Source organism: Phalaenopsis equestris, unplaced genomic scaffold (assembly GCF_001263595.1).
Source record: "Phalaenopsis equestris unplaced genomic scaffold, ASM126359v1 Scaffold201678, whole genome shotgun sequence".
In the NCBI taxonomy this organism is placed as follows: Eukaryota; Viridiplantae; Streptophyta; class Magnoliopsida; order Asparagales; family Orchidaceae; genus Phalaenopsis; species Phalaenopsis equestris.
Window position 1 is genome coordinate 99,365 of NW_018221427.1, and position 21,658 is coordinate 121,022.

Genomic DNA, 21,658 nt, shown 5'->3' on the forward strand with positions numbered 1-21,658 from the left:
TATTTTCTTTTGAACTTATTTAGTTTAAACGAGTTGTGAAACCCATTTAAACCGGGGAGATCTCGTTAGCAACCGTGGGTTACCTCCTCCGAGGGACCCCCGTAAGTTCGAAAGAATGTGTTATGTTTTGTTTTTTTTTTATTTTGAAAAAATTGTTTAATTTTGAAAAATTGTTTTGTTTTGAAAGTGAGATTGTATTCAGTACCTGCATAATGTGTTAGAGTAAGAGTAATTGCAATAAAGAAGCAACAACAAATAAGAAGCAACAACAAATGTGTCTGCATACGTGACGTATCTGCTGCTGCAATTTCTGTTGCATGTTTAACTCACAAAACACAATATAATTTGCAGTGAATTTAAATAAATTGCAGAGAAAAGTTTGAAAACAGTAAACAGTAGAACAAGTTGTAGTAGCAGTTAAGAACTCCAAACAGGTGATCCTAAGGTCTCCTACAACTCCTTATTGCAACTAGCGAGCTAGTATGGTGATCCTACGATTTCCTACAACCCCGGTAAGAAATTAGCAAATGTGTACGGTGATCTTACGACTCCGGACAGCGGTTAGGAATTTCGAATAGCGCCTGTATGAGTTTCTATGAAACCAAACAACAATGGGCAGCACCTATGCGGCTTCCTACAAATCCAAACAGAGGTGGGCAATAACTAGATGGCTTCCAAACGATGGTGGACAACTACTAGGTGGCTTTCTACGAACCCAAACGGTGGTGGACAGCTACTAGGTGTCTTCCTACGAACCCAAATCGGGGTGGACAACTCCTAGGTGGCTTCCTATGAACCCAAATCGTGGTGGGCAACAACTAAATGGCTTCCTACGAACCCAAATCGTGGTGGACAACTTCTAGGTGGCTTCCTAGGAACCCAAATCGTGGTGGACAGCTCCTAGGTGGCTTCCTACGAACTCAAATCGTGGTGGGCAGCAACTAGAAGCATTGGACAGCAATCCTACAGCTTCCTACGACACAGGGCAACAACTAGAAGCATTGGACAGCGGTACTACAACTTCCTACGACACTCTATAGTGATTAGCAGCCTCAAACAACACATATACAACGACCTTTAAGCTTCCTACAACACCTCTATAGTGATTGACAACCTCAAACAACACATGTACAGTGATTAAGTTGTTCAAGATTGACCAATAGAAACACCTTAAAGCAGTGATCAAATTGTCAAATGAATAAAATTGTGCTTCAGACTAATACTTGCATCTTTTTAACCAAGACATAAATTCGGTTAACACGATTTAATGGGAAAAAAAAACTATTCGGAGATCTACAAAAATCAGTCCCTATGATTGGGAGAGCTACTATCATAACAAATGTAAGCAGATAAATAAATTATAAAGTAGTGCTACAACATATGTTAAGCTCAACCATCATGGGATCAAGTCTTATGGATGAAAGAATGCATGAAAAAGCTTTAAACCAAATGATATAAACAGGACTAGTTCAATTCCTCAGACAGTTTCCTTTCAGCTTTCAACAGATTCAGCACTTTCGATTAAAGATCTTAAAAAATAAGTTTAAGCGAGGAGATCGAACCTGTACCTACCAATCTCACAAATTTCGGGTAAGAAGAAACCAAAGGGAGGAATCCTGTGGAGCGAGGAGAACCAAGTCAAGCTGATCGAGCGAGAAAGAAGGTTAGGAGCGGGTGTCAAATTAATCCAAAGAGCTGGATCGGGCCGAATCGAGTGGAGTTCTGTTCCGAGAGACGACTGCTGAGAGAGGTCGAGCGGAGGAAAAAAAAAATGTCGCAGGCTTTGGTTGAGCAGGCGTGCAGGAGTAAGCGTCTCGAGAGAGGGACTGTAGCGAAGAAGCAGGCGCGAGAGAAGGGAGCCGAATCGAGCAGGCGTCGGTTTCTGTTCGCAGAGGAGGTGCGGGTGAGGTGCAGGAGGAGCGGGCGCTTCGTCTTTCCCTGTCGAGCGGACTCGAGCAGAGATGCCTCGGGAGAAGGAGAAGGCGAGCGAGAGAAGGTTGACAAGCGAAGGCGCCGAGCGGGAGGCGGGATCGAGCGGAGATGGCTTCGGTGCGGTAGACGGGATCGAGCGGCTTCGGTGCGGGAGACGGGAGAGAGTAAGCGGTTTGCGGATTCGGTGCGGGGAGGAGGCGAGCGGGCTTGCAGCAGAAGCGTGACAGGAATGGGAAAGTTGAGCGGAAGCGAGCGGGAGAGAAGAGCTCGGGAGAGGTAGAGGAGGTCCACTGCGAAGGAAGGAGCGATCCCTTCCTTTTAGAATTGGAGCGGGGTAATAACCGTTGCTCTGAAAGTAATTGGCGGGGAAATTAATGAATTCCAAATATTGGGGGAGATTAAATGGAAAACATTAAAACCTAAATTAATTTTAATTAAGACAGAATTTAAATAATCCATTTGAATTTTGAAATTTGAATTTTAAATTCAGGTGAGCTGGTGCCTAGCCCGCGTTCAACCCGAGTCCAACCTGAATCAAACCCGAGTCGGACCTGAGTTGAGCCCAGGCCCGGGCACCGCTAAAAAAAGTGCATCGATATTCGTGCTAGACGCTCGTGCGCGAAACTATAGAGATCTGGGTGTCCTTCCTAGCTAAAGTCAAATTTCCGGACGAGTTTGCCGGCAGGCGAGTCAATTTAAGCCAAAATTATGCAGGATGCGATGCGTGCGCAAAAATGCAGCGTTATCGAGCATTAAGGTAGCAAAGGGAGTTCCCTAGGGGCTGTTCCTATTAATATAGGAACTCTATTCGAGTTTCATGTGTCAATCTTAATCAACTCAACAAAATGCCAAGGATTTGGGACCGCCCATGCGAAACTCGAGCCCAATTTGGGACCGCCCATGCTAAACTCAAAGAAGTGACGAGGTGGCTTGAATTTTCTAAGTGGTGTGGGTTCCGTACTAGTCTCTCTAGGAGGGCCAACAAGAGAAGCCTAAAGCTAGACCCTAGGTTCTAAGGAGAGAAGTGAAGACCTCATCCGAAAATGAGGTCAACAGTACTTTCATCTCAAGCTCCAGAGGTTTTTTAATTGAAGAGATTGGAGATTTACTATTTTCAGTAGTTTTCAAAATCTCAAAGTTCTTTTGAACATAATTAGTATCCTCAACATTTATCTCTAATCATTTTTCTTCAAAATCACTTTCAGTTTCACTATCTAATCCTTCTCGATATAATATCACTTCATCTTTTTCCTCAGAAATGAACATTTTTTTTGGAAATGTTTAACAATCATATAATCATTACTATCCATCCTATAAGATTTTTCTTTAACAGGGTACCTCATTAACTTTAGAACATGAAATATTATTTCCTGGTCATTAACTCTCATGGTTAACTCTCCTTTTCGCACACCAATCATAGCACGTTCGGTAGCAAAAAATAGTATCCCCAAAATAATACGAATTTCTTTATCTTCTTACATATTGAGCACAATGAAATCCATAGGGAAGATAAATTTATCCACTTTAATAAGTACCTATTCTTTAACCACTTTAGACTAAGTGATAGATCGATCAACTAACTGAACCGTTACAGTAGTGGCAGAAATCTCTCCTAAGTCTAACCTTCGAAAAATGGATAAAGGCACTGGATTAATGCTAGCTTTTAAATTGCATAAGGCTTTTCCATAAATTTTTTCTCTAATCGCACATGATACAGTGAAGATACCAGGTCTTTCGGCTTTTGAGGAAGCTTCTTTTGAATTATTGCACTACATTCTTCACTAAGTGCAATAACCTAATAAGCTTCAAAGTCTCTCTTTTTGTTTAATATATCTTTCATAAATTTGACATAATTCGACATTTGTTCCAAAGCTTCTGTAAATGGATTATTGATTCTAAGCATCTTAAATATCTCAAAAAATCTTGAAAATTGTTGATCAAGCTTTTGTTTTCTAAGTCTTTCAGGAAAAGGAAGTGGTGGCCTTTCTAAATCATTTTTAGTTGGAGACACAGATTGTTCTTGGTCTTTAGAAATAATTTCTTTATGTTTTTCCGTTTTTTCAATCTCTCAACTTTAATCTATTTTTGAATTCCAACATTTAATTCTTTTCCACTCCTAAGTTGAACAACTTTAATTTTGTTTTTTTTTCTATTCCTTTGTCTTTGGGATTTATTTCAACATTACTTGGAAGTGTTCTCTGGGGTCTATTGTTAAGTGCATCAGCAATTTGTCCTAGTTGATTCTCAATATTTCTTATTGTGGCACTTTGAATTTGCATTTGATTACCCATTTGTAAAACTTCTTCTTCTATAGACAACTTCTTTTCCTTAAATTGTTGGTTATTAAAGCCAGGAAGATAAGAAAATCGATGGTTAGAATTACCTTGATTGTTCCAGTTTCCTATTGGGTTCGCTTGAATTGTTTCAGTTAAAATTAGGGTGGTTTTTCCAACTTGTGTTATAAAAGTTAGAATATAAGTTATTGAGTTTATTAGCAACCGCATGTAAAGTTTCTAATGATTGAGAATCATTCATTTGCCCTAATAAATTTTCCTCACTTGCTTGAGGTATTTGGGAAAAATTCTTAGTATAATTATCTAATTTCTTAGATATCTCAACAACTTGAGATGCTAAGATGATAAAAGCATCATTATCATGAATACTAGCCACTCTTTTAGGATTTACCCTCTCTGAGGGTCATTGAAAATTATTAGTGGTCATTTCTTCAATTAAGATATGAGATTCTTCAAATGATTTTGACATTAAAGATCCTTGAACAACATCAATTATAGATCTAAGAGATTCTATTAACCCATTATAAAATGTTTGAATAATTAACTACTTAGGTAAAAGTATGATGTTGACACTTTCTAAGGAGTTCCTTAAATCATTCCCAAGCCTCATAAATTGACTCTTCTTCATCTCGAATAAAAGAAGTAATATCATTTATAAGCTTAGTAGTTTTTTAAGGAGAAAAGTATTTAGCCAAAAAATTTTGTCATATCTCCTCAAGTTCTAATAGATCCAGGTGATAATGAGGTTAACCACATTTTAGCTTTATCCCTTAAGGAAAAATGAATAAGTCGCGTCATTTGATACACCATCATATTTGAATTTAGCACAAAGTTCTAGAAAACTTGCAAGATGTAAATTTGGATCCTCAGTTGGTATTCCCCCAAATTGATTATTTTGTACCATTTGTATTATTGCAGGTTAAGTTAAAATGAGTTAGCCGCTATAGCAAAGATTTGAATACTTAAGTGAATTTCATTTGTTATAGGGTTTGCATAATCCCTTAATGGTCTTTGTAAATTTGGATGCTCATTTTCAATAATTAAAGTTTTAATGTTATTTTGTGATGTGTTTGTTATTTCTTGAGAATTGTGAAGTTATTTTTGATTTCTAATTCTTCTTATAGTTCGTTATAATTTAAAATCATAGCGTATGAAACTTTCAGATGCTAAATTTTGCATACAAAAAGTAAAATTCAGAAAATATTTTAAAAATATCTAAATAATATTTTTTTTATTTTTCAGTTTTTGCAATTTTTTTATACAACAACAACAACAACAAAGCTTTAATCCCACAATGTGGGGTCAGCTACATGAAACCTTTTTCTCCATTACGTCCTATTTAGTGTCATATTTTCATTTAGTTCTAGTAAATTAAGATCATTTTTTATACAATAAACCCAAGTCTTCCTAGGTCTACCTCTGCTTTTCTTAACACAATTTTTTTCATAATTTTCGAAAATTCTAAATAATTTAAAACTAATTGATTTTTATTTTTTTAGTAATCCTACAGGTTAAATAAAGTTTCAAAGAAAATTCTAAAAAATATATTTCTTTTTCATTTTTCCTGTTTCCGACAATAACACCAAAAACTTGACTCGACCCACAATTATACATATATTTATATTTCTTAATATGCCAAAAACTTGACCGGAATTATATTTAGCGGCTAGTGAGAACAAATATAATATGATAAAATTTAAAGATATTGTTTTCTCACTAGGGGTACTATGCAAGTAAATGTATGGTTTCAAATAATGTAGGATTTTTTATAAAAACCAGTATCGATCCCCAATCGAAACGTAAATGGAGTGAAATGAAATTCAAGAATTTTAATCTTAAGAAAACTTTACTTAAGACTGTAGTAAATATCTAAAGTAATAATGATGAAATTAAGTGTACTAATTTCTACAAATGCAAGTAAAACTAAATGTAATGATTTAGAAAAAATATATAAAAAGAGACTTCTTCTCGCAATAATTCATAATCAGTATAGGACTTCAAATGTTTATAAGTTTAAATGTGGTATTTTGACAAATAGGAGCATACCTATTCTTTATTTATTTTGATATGTAAAGAACATTGACTAATCTAAAGTTAGTGTCGGCATGTATAGTATTGCTGGGTATGTTCTAATCTCTTACTCCTAGAGTATACACTGTGCCCTCTTTATATGATCTACCAGTAACCCTTAGTTCCAATCGTTAAACCAAATTGATAAAAGAATTTAGCTTGTCACTTTAGAAACATCAATTCTACGCCCATCAAATCTTATCTTCCTATCTATTTGCATTCTCCCTCGGACGATCGTTACTGCTTTTTCCGAAGTGAAATGTGATACTTATAAGTCAAGAAATCTGAGCCCTCTCGGGTCTATAAGTTTCCTCAACAAATTTTAACAATACAAGTGACCAATTTGTAAAATAAATGAAAGACCGGTAAAATATCATCACAATTTTTAGAAATAAAAAAAGTTTTAAACAAAATCAAAATCACTTGATTACTTTATATTGCAATGAGAAAGAGAGAAAACTACTTAAAACGCATGGGGATAAGAAAACAAAATATATTTATAAAACTCAAATCCAAAGTATAAGACTTAAAGACAAAGATACAAATACTTAAAATACTTATCTACAAATACTTATCTGGAATGTTTCCCCAAGTACTCCTTTGAAGTTCTCTGACTTTTCTAACTCTAACGACACTTACAGAACTCACAAACTCCAGAAATCACAAAGACTCACAAAGAAAACTATAGTCTTAACACACTCACCCACTATGTGACTCTATATTTCCGACCCCCTAGCCTTTTGGAATTAATCTCTATTTTTATAGCTTCGAAAATGACCAAGAGTTGCTTCAAACATCTCTTCAAAATTCAGCCTTATTCAATGAATCTTTTAGAAAATAACTATGGCGCCGAGACGCCAAACTGTTGCGCCTAGGCGCCAACCAGATTCTGCATCTGACGCCTAGGCGCCAGTTTGACTGGTTCGACAATTTTCTATAGTTTAGCCCATTATGCTTCTTTTTGATATATTTTTGTTCTTTTTTATTCTTAAACTCTTTCTCTTGCACCCGCAACCAAAAACATAAAATATCTTTCATTAAAGCATAATATCCTAAAAAAATGAGTATAAAATATGTATTAAAATAGGTAATTTTAAGTTGTATCACTTGACATCCGCTTCTTCGAAAGTGAAGTGTGGTACTCACTAGTTGGGTGAAATTATAGCCCTTCGTGGCATTATGTGATTACAAGTGATCAATTTGTACAGTAAATGAAGAGCCGGTGAAAATACCATCATCTTCTTGAAATAAGAGAAGATCTAAGCAAATCTACATTGCTAAACAGTGCTTCTATTTCATAGAAAAAGAAAAGTAAAATAAATATGATGACATAAGCAGTAAAAGAATTGATAGAATTATGAATTAATTATTTGTCAACAAAGAAACGTATGTCTACCTACCCTCTTTCGAGTGCATAGATAAGCCTAGTATTCTATTAGTTTTATGCAACTATCTGTCAACTAGAAGCTTCTAATAAAAATAGATCATTAAATTATATTTTCTTAAAAATTGTATTGCCGCCTAAATTACTTTGTCATAGCCAACCTGTCAATGTGAGTACACTCATGTTGCAGGATCTCTGCTCTCCCGATTCTTAGTTTTATTTACAACAGATTTTAACATAACATATTGTCACTTAATTTATTTCAATAAAACGAAGGAGATTTTACTCTTCACATTAAAACAAAATAAATTTTATCACGAAATAAATTTTTCTACTCATACGAATACTTCAAATCAAAAGAAAAAAGTAAAGAAAATACTCGCAAAGTATAGATTAAACACAACGAAATACTTCATTAAATCGAAAAAAATCTACTAGAAAATGTTTACAACAATTATAAGATAATGAATAACAAAATATTTAGCTTTTTCCCTTTGAAAAAAAAGATGAAAATCTCTCCAACAAAGTGTCCCGCTGATTCATGCAATGCTCATACAATTCCTTTATATATATCTCTCAAAATCCCTCATCAGTCTCTCAAGACATGGTGGAAATCCACATCTCCATCTCCTCTATACAGTCATGCCAAAACTCTCTAAAAATTTCCCTTTTAAATGACACCCAACCCTCTTTTTAAAGAGATAGCAAACACCTCTTTTTTTCAAGAGACAAACCTCTTCACACCAAGAGACACCCTTTCACTCCAAGAGACACCTCTAACCTTTCCAAATATCTAGATTTTTTGCATGACTCATTGGGTCGTGCATAGCCATCCAAAACCTTCCAAAACAGCCCGAAACCACAAAAAATTGTTAAAAATCATCTCCAGACAGTTTCTGGTGCCTAGGCGCCAATCTATAGCGCACATGCGTCGTTTTCTCAGTGATACAGGCGCCTCGGCGCCACTTTTTGGTGCATAGGCGCCACCCTGCATTGAACACCCTCGTTTCGCTTCGTTTCGTCCCGTTTTAGCTCTAAACCGCTTCAAGTGTTGTACCTACAAGATAAACATGAAAATAATATTTCTTTAAAGTGCAATTTCATTCAAAAATATGTGATAAATGTAAAGAAGATTAAACATAGAAACATAGAAAGACAAGATTAAACATAGAAAGACATATCAAAATGCCTCAGGTCAGAATTTTCTTCTTTGCTCGATTTGGATCTAAATTATACTGTTTTTGCTTCATTTTCTCAAAAACTTCATTTCTTGTACCTGAAACAAAAAAATATGCAAAATCTCTTTTTTTAAAGCCAATATCATTAAATATCATTAAAAATTAATATTAAATATATATATATATATATATAAAAAAGTAGATAATTTTTAGGCGTATTAATATGTCTTCATATCCATTTTCCAAATGAGTGCAGATTGTGGTTGCTATGATGACTCTCTACAGGTATATTCAGCGGCATTCTTCGCTCAACGACGTTGACTTCAATTGAACTGATGAAAATCACTCACATGTCCCTATTGAAGCATACAGATATCGTCTTGAGCAATCTTTATCACAAGTTGAAATTGGTTTGCATGACACTTGCACCCATGATAGAGAAAGGGCAAGCGAGATGATAGAGTTGAGGAAACAAATTACAGATGCTTTTATTGGAGGTTGAATGGTAGGAACTTTTGTTTTCTTGTTGCTACTTTATTTGTAATGTGTTATGGAAATATTTATTGTTTGTTGTATCAGTTATTTTATATAAGTGATAAATATTTTGAATCTTAATTTTATTTATAGTTCTTATCCATATATTTTCCCACTTGGATGGCTGATGAGGCAACCGTGAATATAATATGTAATATAATTTTTATTACATTTTTTTTTTTTTAGGTTTTTGGGTTTTTCTGGATAGCTTATATGTCACATTTGGTTCTTATCATTTGTGAAAGCCCAACGAAGACAACCATGTTTCTCTTCTTTAGTGTTATGTTATTTGAGGTTTTTCTGGATTGCTTTTTTTTTTAATATGCATATGAGATACTCAAGTTCAGTCTTATGCGGGTTAAAGGCAATCAAAAATATTTTTTTACAAGATCTGTTGTCTTCTTGTGATAATAAATTCATTGGTTTATATGCTGTGTTTTCAGAGACCTCAAAGCTGCATAAAACTTTAATTTATTATTTCTATTATTCATTTTCACTGATGTTACATCTAGGGGTCTGTGCTTTGTTGTTTTAAGCCTTTAGGAAAGATGAGTTCAAAGATTTTTGGTACCTCTAGATCATTGTACTGCTACTGCAGACTACAATGTTTCCTGGACATAGCTTTATAGCTATCAGAGGAGAAGAACAGAATGATGCGACTTCTTTAGATGGGTGGATGAGTTGGAGGATTCCACTACAGATAGTAATCGAACATGGAGAGTTTCCTCAGTGACATAAACTCCGTGCATTTTAAAATTAATATTATTATATTATTAATTGTTATTTTCATAGTTCTATTTTTAATTTTGATTGTTGTGCTACTTATTATTTAGTGAGATCTCTATTTTTATTTTGTAATGTTAAAATTGGATATTTGCTTTTAAGTATGGAATGTGCTAGTATGAATATTGTTGTTATAAACAACATTATAGTAGACGACATAAATGTCATTTGTTCAGAAACAACTACAGCAAAGTTGTTTGCAGCTGTTTTAAACTTGCATAAAACAAATAGGCACCCCGCTCATCTGCAGCAGTTTCTACGCTGCAGCTTTCTGCCACAGCTGCCGCAAAACAGCTTTTAAATGAGTTGTAACTGCCCTATACGAAGCCTAAATGATTTTATATTAAACTTATCATCGACCATCTTTTTGACTTGTGAAGTTTTTGCTCCGGCTATCCTATAATGTTTTCCCATTTACAAAAATATTATGAGCTGAAGAGAAGATTCAAATGACCAAGAAGGTATGATCTCATATTCATCTATATCTATCAAATAAGATATTAAATAATTGTTTGAAGGTAAGCATTGTTGTTGTGACGTATGTTGAAAATTGGAGTCTATATATTGGGTAGAGTCTCACAACAAAGTTGTACTTGAAGCAAAAGTTATACTCTCACCGCATGACAAAATGCTCAGATACGAAGAGTTTCCTCAACTAGTTTAAGAGCATCATCACTGATTTGGAGATGATCAAGGTGAAGCATGAAGATGAAGATTTAGCTTTGTTGTTGTTATGGCCTCTTGCACCTTGGTAGTGGAACTTTTGTGAATCCATGTTATATGGAAGGGAGTCAATTTGTCTAGAAGATGCAAGCTAAGTTTTATTATCCAATGATCTGTAATCTTTTGCATCCATTAGCAATGGTGATAGCTTGCTCACCAGAGGAAGATCTGAAAAGAAATCAAATTGGCTAAATTGTTCGGCGAGACAAGAGTCCAGAGGAAATAATACAGTTGCTTTTATTGCAAAAAAAAAAAAAAAGCATTGGAAAGAAGGTTGCCCGAAATTTAAAAAAAAGGATCTTCGGAGAAGCATGATCATAAGAAATTGGAACAAAAAGGCCAAACGAGCATTGCAACATAAGATAATGAAAGCAACATCTTATTAGTGTTTGAGGACCAACAAAGGTCTTCATCTGAATGGATCATGGACTCCGGTTGCACACTTCACACGAGTCCTAATATGAAGTATTTCTCCCCTCATCAATTTGTTGAAGGTGGAGTTAAGTTGATGAGAAATGAATTCATGTCTTCTAATGGTATTGTTAGGACATTCACTGAGGTGAGGGATGCCCCAAGCTAATAAGAAGCCTAATCTTCCTCAATACCCAGGACGATCAGGGTTTACATTACACTAGTGAAGGTGGAGCAATAAAGGTTTTCAAAGGAGCACTCGTGCTGATGAGAGGTCGAAATACGAATGGAGACCTCTATGCTTTCGAAGGTTTTGTCATTGAAGCTTCACTTAAGACTAGGCCATATGAGCAATAAAGGTCTTCAAATGTTAAGCTAGAGAGATTTACTATGTGATCAATACTCTGGTGCTTTGAAATTCTACGAGCAGTGTTTTAGGAAAGCAAAAAGGGCTCTCATTCATTAATACGGTCAACAAAACCAAAGGTATTCTTGATTATATCAGCTCTAAACTTTGGGGGATCATCAAGAGAGCCATCTAGTGGCAGTGTAAGATACATGTTAACCTTTATTGATGATTATTCAAGAAAGCTTTGTCCATTCTTTATCAAAGAAAAATATAATGTATTTGGACTCTTCAAGCTATAAAAGACCATGATTAAAAAGCTAGGCAATAATTTTAATGTCTTCAAATATATAATGGATTATAGTTTTGCTCACATCAATTTGAGGCTTTTTATCATTCAGCGGCATCACTCGCCACCGCACATATGCTATGAAGACACAACAAAATGAAGTTGATAGGTACAATCGTACAATTCTAGAAAGAACTCACTGTATGCTTTTTTTCAGTCACTTTTGATAAAAGTTTTTGGGTTAAAGCTTCCTCTATTGCATGTTGCCTAGTCAACTGATCTATTCATGCCGCTATTGATTTGAAGCATCCACAAGAGGCTTGGTCCAGTAGCCTCCTAATTATTATGACTTAATTTTTTTTGTTGTATTGTTTTTGCCTAGATCAATGATGGAAAAGTTAGATCCCAGATAAAAAAAGTGTATATTATTGGGATATGGCATATAAAATAGTGTAAATGGTTGCAAATTGTGAAGTTTTAAAGATTTCAGATCCCTCATAAGGAGAGATTTTATCTTTGATGAAAAGTTTTTGATATATCCAGTGATATCATTGATAAAAGGTAAATTTTTGTGATTTTGCTATATTAAATACCATATTATCTCCCTTAATTATGATGATATTATGCTTGAAAAAGAAATTTTTTTCGTGTTGCATATGTTATAAAGGATTTACACCACTTGGTGAAGGAAAATGAGCAAATTGGGAGCAAAAAAAGATGATGAATCGGCACACCCGCAACTGATATGGTATGCACCCGCACCGACCTTGTGACACACCCACACTATCTTAATGGCGCATCTGCTCCGGGAATGACATATCCACGCTGCCTTTCCTGCACACTTGCGCTACAAGATTACCAGAACTCGATTTGTCAAGTTTTTTGATGTTGATTTCGGCTAAAGCTATAAGAGGGAAGTTAAGGCACAACGTAAACATCTTCTGGCTGAGTTTGGAGGCTTTGCACTGCAGCTTTTAGGGCTCTAGTTCAAAAAATATGTGTTTTCTTTTTCTTTCTTTGGAGAGAAGCTTCTTAGGGTTGGTTTCTTATGAGTTTGAGAGGGAAGGTGAGTGACCTTATATAAGAGGAGATTTGTGAGAGTTTGTATTTAATAGAGAGACGTAGCCCATTTTGCCAAGGACTAAATAGCTCTAGGTGAGTGTTCTGGACCTCTTGCACTGTGATCTTTATTATTATGCTTGGTTTTTGCTTTTTTTTTTCATGCATTGTGGTTGAAGTTGTTTTGTGCTCTTGTGATATCAGGCATGTGGTTTTCTCGTTGTTTTATTCTGTGTATTTTTAATCCTTTGACGTTTTTTCTTTGCATGGATCTGAACTAAATTTACTTCAATTCAAACACGATAAAATATTAAAATCCTTGTGATCTAGGGCTTCTGTCCGATGCATAGAAGAACGAATAAGTTAACCACAAAAACCTAGTGAAATGGACATATTATCTTTAGTGTTTTGCATCTAAATAGAGGATTATAAGAGACTTGTGAAATTCTACATTGTTAAATGTCCCTTAATTATGTAATGGTTTCAACTCTTCTTATGATGTAGGCATAAACTGAGAAAAAAATTTTATCCCTTGTTGTCTGCAATAGCATGGGTTCCGTAGGAAAACATTGAGAAAGCACTTGGCTTATGTCATAGGAGTATAAACCGTTCATATCTGAAAAACCTCACAAAACTTAGTTTGTTTCCTTCTTTCTGTTTTAGGATTAGATTTCTTTTACCTGTAATTGGATATTCAAACTAGCCTGTTAGGAATATTTTGACACTTTCCTCGTGGGATTGATGCGTGAACTTATTTTTATTTATTAATTCATTGACACGTATACTTGCATGCTTGACCACTTCACAATAATTTTTTCCGCCATCAATCACCACCATCCAACCCTGATTTGGATGAGTCAGTTACATCAAGTGGAACACACTATTTCCTTAACATCATCTTAGCAGACTATTGTTGATGAAAAGATTTCTACTATTGCGCCGTCTTATTCTTTGACCAGGGATAATCAGGGAAGAGTGATTTCCCCACCTAAGCGATATAGACATATAGTGAGGCAGATCTGGTTTCATGCATTGGCTGCTACAAAAGAGACTCTTGTCAAGTCATGCTCATATGCAGATGCAGTCTCGAGCTTGGACACTGCGAAGTGGCACATAAATATGGAAGACGAAATGGAATCATTGCATAAAAATCAAACATAGAACTCATATAACTTCCAAAAGGAAAGAAGACAACTCAATTAAAGTGGATATACTTGAAAAAGAATGATGCCTTATAGGATGAAGAACGAAGATATAAAGCTTGATTATTTCAGTTAGATTCCAGGTGCTGACTTCATCAACTTCTTTTCTCTAGTTATGAAGCTCACATCTATTTTTGTGTTGCCCAAAATTGTTATTGTTTATGATTTGGAGCTTAATGTCACGGACAAATAGTCCCACATTGGCTAGGTGTAGGGCCGAAAAGCAGTATTTAAGTCCTGGGCTGCCCACCACCCATAAGGGCTCTTTTGGGAGGTGACAAGTGGTATCAGAGCAGATTACTGCCTGCCAAGTGTGTGGACTCTCCATGGTCCAGTGGGACCCTCGGTGGAGCCGATCCGTGACGAGGGCGTCACGTGATTGGGTGGAGGAGAATGTCACGGACAAATAGTCCCACATTGGCTAGGTGTAGGGCCGAAAAGCAGTATTTAAGTCCTGGGCTGCCCACCACCCATAAGGGCTCTTTTGGGAGGTGACATTAAGCAGTTAAATATGAAGACTGTCTTTATGCATTGCGAGCTGGAAGAAGATATCAACTTGATCCAACCTAAGAGTTTTGTTGTGAATTAAAATAAGGATTATGTTTGCAAATTAAAAAAGTCTTTGTATTGAGCTAAAATAGTCCCTGGATCAATGATATCAGACGTTTGATGTGTTCATCATTAGTATTGATTTTTCTAGAACCAACTTTGACAATTGTGTACTTGAAGTTGTTAGATACATCATTTGGGTACATCTTACTCTATGTAGATGATATGTTGATTGCTGCTAAAAAGAAATATGAAATTCAAAAGTTGAAAGATCATCTTTGTTCTGAATTTGATGTTAACAACTTGGGTGTAACAAGAAAGATACTTGGGATTGAGATTTGTCCGTCAAGATCAGAAGGACTTCCACATCCTTCTCAAATAGCCTATGTTCAAAGGGTAATGTATAGGTTCAAAATGAAGGATGCGAAGCCTATCCCCACAGCAGAGATAACTTGAACTACAAATATTGATAAGGAATATGTGGAGCGTGTTCCATATGCTAGTGTCATTGAAAGCTTTGTGTATGCCATGATATGCACTCGTCCAGACTTAGCTCTTCCTAAAACTGAAGAGAGTAAATATTGAGAATTCATCATTGCCCTTAACATCTCCAGGGTAGGTTGCATGCCGAGTCCAAAAACAGTTTTTAAGATGAAGAGAGTAAATATTCTAATCTATAAAATCATCCCCTTTCAAAAAATTTGCTATGAGCTGAATAAAAACGTAATCCAAAAATAAAGTGTAAAGCAAACACCCAATTGCAGTATATGCCAAACCGAATTGTGATTAAGAAGGCAGAAGGGGAAAGAGGTTGAGGAAGACTGTAGGTTGTACATGAGAAGAGCTTATCCAGTACAGAAAACCTCAGAAATACTAATTAACAATGACATCCCAATCCTGTATGTTTCTCCATTTTCTAACTTTTCCTCTAACTTACCTTTTAATGCCACAAAGAACTGAAGAAAATCTGTTAGTACGCCCGCTAAATCGTCTATCATTTATTTCCTTCTAAATAAATGAAACAGTGCAATGGATGGAGAGATGATAGAAATTTTTCCTAGCTTTAGAGATAGTTCCTGTAGCAGAAAGATGCTCCAAAATTTGAAGTAATTACGACTTAGTAAAAAGATAGTGTTTAAGGTAACCATCCTTTTAGAATAGCATTTGAAAAAGAACAAGTAAAGAAAGGATAGTTTACTGACTTAGTCTCAGCATGACAGAAAAGGCAGAGGGGAGAAGTTGTAATATTTCCGGCAGTGAGGAGATCTGCAGTTTTTAATGCATTGTGAACTGCTAACCAAGAGTAGAGGGAATACCTAATAGCGTACTTTTATGCCAAATAAGAGATTCTCAGTTAACTGTTGGAGAATTACCTTGAAGGGATTCACAAATCATTTTAAATGAGGGATTATCCAGCTTCCTCAACAGCAGACCATCTAAAGAGTTATGAATAGAAATGTCATTGATGCTAGGGATAACCATTGAGATTTCAGCTAAATCTTTATGCCTCCAACCATTACCCTTTTTGTTTTATGCGGCGGATTACTAAAATTCTTCATTTGTATGGTATGTTGGGTTATTTAAAGTGATCTCGAGCCGAGCCAAGTCTATTTGAGGTTTGGCTCAATCTGCAATCATAGCTAATTAACTCCAATTTGAGTTTGATTGGAGCCAAAATTTAATCCAAGTAGATTAACTTTTTTTTTCCATGAAAATTTTTTAGTTCAGCATATACAAACATGCACATATTATTTATATTTTGTGACAATCACAAGATAGCTCTATTCATTCATTTTCTTATTGCACTTTCAATAAAAACATCTCAATTTCTCTTTTCATTCCCGCTTTTTATATTTTATTTCATTCCTTCAGGAACTAACTCGAAGGATAGCAGCAAGTTTGGAAGTGGATTATACAGCAGCAGCGGCCGGACTTCTTCATCTTCTGTGCCTCCCACTCCTCGTAGTGAAGGAGAGATTTTGCAGTCAACAAGTGTGAAGAGTTTCACCTTCAATGAGCTCAAATGTGCGACGAGAAATTTCCGCCCCGACAGTGTGTTGGGAGAGGGAGGTTTCGGTTCTGTTTTTAAGGGTTGGATTGATGAGCACACACTTTTGGCGATGAAACCAGGGTTGGGAATGAGTATTGCTGTGAAAAGGCTCAACCAGAGTGGTTTTCAGGGTCATAGGGAATGGTTGGTGAGTATAATGTAATTATTGATGTTTTTTGCAGATTATAATGTGCTATTAACTTATTAATATGTCAAGGCAATAGATATCAGGACTTAGATTTCTTCAATTTGAATCAATTTGTTTTTCAAAATTTGTAGGCAGAAGTTAATTATTTGGGCCAGCTACATCACCCGAACCTTGTAAAGCTGATTGGATATTGTTTAGAGGACGAGCATCGCTTGCTTGTCTATGAATTCATGCCTCGAGGGAGCCTTGAAAACCATCTATTTAGAAGTAAGCTTATTATATTCTGCATATTTGTTTTGTGAGATTACATATCCTAATGTAATTTTTAGTTTTCATCAATTATATGTGATGAGAAGAGGTTGTATTCCATATGTGGCGTTAGTTTGTCTCTCCAATTAGTATATTGAAAGATTCTGATGGTATGAAGGTGGTGGAAGTTAGAATTTAGAAGTTAGAAAATTAATTTAGTTTTTAGTGTGTCTGATTTGGCTGTTGTAGATAATGAAATTAGTCCCGCTAGGTACTGCTGTGTTAGATTTCAGGGATTTCATGTTTACTGCCAAGACATATTTGTAATAATTTATGAATTGCAATAGCTCAATATTTTATTTTGTTTGATGCTTATCAAACACTATTTATCAGAGTTGTATTTGTTCAATTTCGGCAGATTTGATTCAGATATACAAGTTTATACTTCTCAGAATCATAGCATCAAGCAAAGATTTGAGTGCAAATTATTTGCTGATTTATTTTATTTTGGTTGTTATTTTTACAATTTAAAATATTTCAGTGATGATGACCCTGCGAGAAGAGTCTTCTTCTATGACCTATGGATAACCAAAAATAAATTGTTCATAACGATTTGTGAAGAATATGTTTTAACTGATTGATCAACATTTGGTGGGAACGAATGGAAAATGATGATTTATAAGGTTGACTTTTAATAGTTCGGATAAAACTGACAGTGATGTTGATGATATTGTGATGTGGAGGAAGAGAGGTTTATTGTAGCATTAGTCTGTGTATCAAATTTGGAAATTGTAAGGGCTTTTTTCGGATTCCTTTTATTTTTACTTTTATTTTAAAAGCTTGTTTGTTTAGTGTATTTTTGGATGTTTTTATTTTTTATTAAAAATAAATTAACTTATTTTAAAAATTTTCAAAACATCTAAAAATTATTTTTAGTATTCTTAAAAATAGCTAAACAGGTTATAATATATCAAAAATATTTTGCTTCATGTAAAAACATTAACAAAACAAAATAAGAAAAAATAAAAATAAAATCAAAAGTGATCCCAAATGGCCCTAAGATTTTATCAGTGCTCCAAAATGATTCACATGACCAAGTTAATATATACACCAATTTTCGTGCAGGAGGTTCATATTTTCAACCATTTTCATGGAGCCTGCGCACGAAGGTTGCACTTGGGGCGGCTAGAGGACTGGCTTTTCTGCACGGGACTGATACAAAAGTCATTTATCGTGATTTTAAAACTTCTAATGTTCTTCTGGATGCAGTATGTAAATTTCTGACTGGAATAATATGCATTCTCCCATTATTTGTTTGTGCGTACACCAACTATTTTATTCTAATTACAAAATGCTCTTCTATATCTATTTACAGAACTACTGTGCAAAACTTTCCGACTTCGGATTAGCAAAAGATGGACCTACTGGTGACAAGAGTCATGTCTCTACTAGGGTCATGGGAACATATGGTTATGCAGCTCCTGAATATCTTTCTACTGGTAAGTTTTGTACCAGTTTTCCTTTTTCCTTTTTCCTTTTTTGGAAGATTTGCATACATACCACTCAATTACTATGTATTTATGTATCTAAAACCTAAACTTCAATTTTTACACACATGCCACCTTACATATGAGTGAAAAGGAGTGTTTCACTTTTCAAGCGTTAAATTAATGATATTTTGGATGTGATATGAAAGATTTGGGTGGTATAAATGTAAAATATAAAATTTTAATTTTAGATATCTGAATACAGGATGGTACGTATGTTAATGGCCTATTTTCCTTTGTTTTTTTGGTGCTATCTTTTCATTCTTGTTGCACCTTAATGTTATTAATTTGCAACAACCTTCTATTTTGCTGCTCACTTAGTTGAGTGGTTGGGTTTTTTGTCTCTAATTATGAAGTCCTCTGAGTTCAAAATTTAGTGCGCATGAGTTGAAGGAAAAAAATTGCAGCCACGCTGTGATGCTACTTCACCAGTACTCGCCATCCAATCATGTATTTACAATATGTTAACACCACCTTACATATGCATGAGAAAGGAGTATATCACTTTTTAAAAGTTAAATTAATGATATTTTTGATGTGATATGAAAGATTTGGGTGGTATAAATGTAAAATGTAAAATTTAGTTAGACATGTGAATACAGGAATTGGGTGGTAGATATGTTGATGGCTTTTTTTCTTTGTTTTTCGGCTGTCTGTCGTCGCATTCTTGTTACACCTGAAAGTTAATAATTTGCAGCAACCTTCTATTTTGCTGCTCATTTAGTTTAGTGGTTTATTTTGTCTCCAATCTTAAAGCTTCGAGTTCAAAATATAGCTTGCGTGACTTGAAGGAAAAAAATTGCAGCCACTATGTGATTATAATTCACCAGTACTCGCCATCCAATCACGTATTTAAATGTGTCAAAGTGTGCAATTTATTGAACAAAATTTCTAAATTCTTCTATAACATTCTCCTTGGATTCTCGGGGTAGGTAAATGAACGTCTTTTAAATAGACCAAGTCGTTGATACCTAAAATTCTGATTTTCTCCTATTGTGTACCTTTTATCATTTATAACATATAGTACTAAACTGCTCTGAAACAAGAAGCCAACTGATGTGTGTCTATAAAAAATATTGCGACTCGTCAGCATCCGGGCCGGGGCGACTAAAAGATTTTGTTTAATTAGCCTTTAGCGACTCCAATTGAACATTAATCGTACCTCTTGAAGCAATATCAGTTCAAGGCTATCTGCCTTTCTTATCTTCTGCAGAGTTTCCCCATTGGCCACTTCATACTTCGTTAGTAGTTGATATTGCAAGAATAAAAAATGGCAAACCGGAGAGCACAATCTGGTCGATTTACGTATAGGACACCTTAAATATGCATGAGAAAGGTGTATTTCACTTCGAAAGGTTAAAATAGTGATATTTTTATTGTGATATGAAATATTTGGATGGTATAAATGTAAAATAGTACACTTTACCTGTTGAATACTTTAAAGACATGATAGTTGGATGGTATGTTTGTAAATGCCTCTCATCACTGGATGTTTCACTCTGGCAGGTCACTTGACTGAAAAAAGTGACGTTTATAGTTTCGGCGTGGTACTCCTCGAGTTGTTATCCGGCCAGCGTGCCGTGGACAAGAACCGCCCAACCGGAGAGCACAATCTGGTCGATTGGGCGAGGCCTTACCTCACCAATAGGCGCAAGCTTTTCTGCATCTTGGACAGAAGGCTCGAAGGGCAGTATTCGCTCGACGGAGCTCAGAAAGTTGCCTCGCTCGCCTTACAGTGCCTGTCCTCCGAAGGGAGGTTGAGGCCGAGCATGGAGGATGTGGTGGCTGTTCTGGAGCAGCTTCAGAAGCCGAATGATACAGAGAAGAAATCACAAGAGGAGCAGAAGATCAGCGCTCAGAGCTTTGGGAGTGGATCTCAGAAGCCTAGTGTGAGGAGTTTGGAAGAGAGTGGCAGCGGGAGGGCGGCGTACCCACGGCCAATGGCTTCCTCTCTGTACGAGTAGGAAGCTTTTATTTGTTGTGATTGTTGACATAAGAGATTGGTTTTGTTTACTTCTATTGTTGAACTGTTTGATTGTATATAGATTGTTTTTTCTATTCGCTTTTGAAGGTTCGGTGATCTCAGGATATTAAGGTTGAGGAATATACTAGCAATATCAGTTTGTGCTAATCATTCTGTTTCTTTATTAGTTGGGGCAAAGCTAAAGAAAGACGAATTGGAACTTCAGATGTTATATATATATATATATATATATATATATATATACTAGTCTATTATATATATATATATATATACATACATACCACTCAATTCTTATGTATTTGCATATCTAACTTCTGAACTACAATTTTTACATATATGCTTTCTTATATATGCATCAAAATGGTGTATTTCATTTTAGAGAACATAAAATACTGGTAATTATTATGTGATATGAAAGAATTAGGTGGTATAAATGTAAAAAGCAAAATTTGAGTGTTACATTTGCATGTGTGTGTTGAATAATTTATCACTTCTTTTTTCATAAATTTTACTATTTATAGGGGAAATGTATGACATGATATTATATTTTTGCCCTTGTTTTAATGGAGTCCGTATTATGGTATTTATGATATTTTAGATGTATGAATTTATCGACCGCCTGCTCTATGTGGCGGCATACTAAGCTAAATTGGTTTTGGGTCGGCAAGATTAGCTTAGTTAACTGAGATATGTTCAGTTACATAGAATCAGCTCGGTCTGTTGAGTTTTGTTGATATTGGTGTGCCAATTGCTTTGACACATCTATCAATTGTTAATTTTTGATGAAGGGCCTGAGGATGTTTATGTGATGGTTGAAGATGTTAGGGAACTAAATCTTTCTTAGGCATGCTCTTTCATAGTGGTTGGCTCAGGTGTTTTTTTTCTCGTTTCTGACTAGATGTTTAAGACTCGAATCATTTGGTTGC

The 21,658-nt window shown here is 35.3% G+C and overlaps 1 protein-coding gene across 1 annotated transcript in view; it reads left to right on the top strand.

Moving 5' to 3' along the window:
* Window positions 1-20,951, top strand: part of LOC110036020 (probable serine/threonine-protein kinase PBL10) — a 31,076-nt gene extending 10,125 nt beyond the window's left edge. The window contains exons 2-6 of the mRNA XM_020740365.1: window positions 16,627-16,952; window positions 17,084-17,219; window positions 18,327-18,469; window positions 18,577-18,700; window positions 20,255-20,951. Coding sequence (XP_020596024.1) covers window positions 16,627-16,952; window positions 17,084-17,219; window positions 18,327-18,469; window positions 18,577-18,700; window positions 20,255-20,712 — 1,187 coding nt within the window. The 3' untranslated portion in view covers window positions 20,713-20,951. The remainder of the gene's footprint in view (window positions 1-16,626; window positions 16,953-17,083; window positions 17,220-18,326; window positions 18,470-18,576; window positions 18,701-20,254) is intronic.
* Window positions 20,952-21,658: the final 707 nt, after the last annotated feature.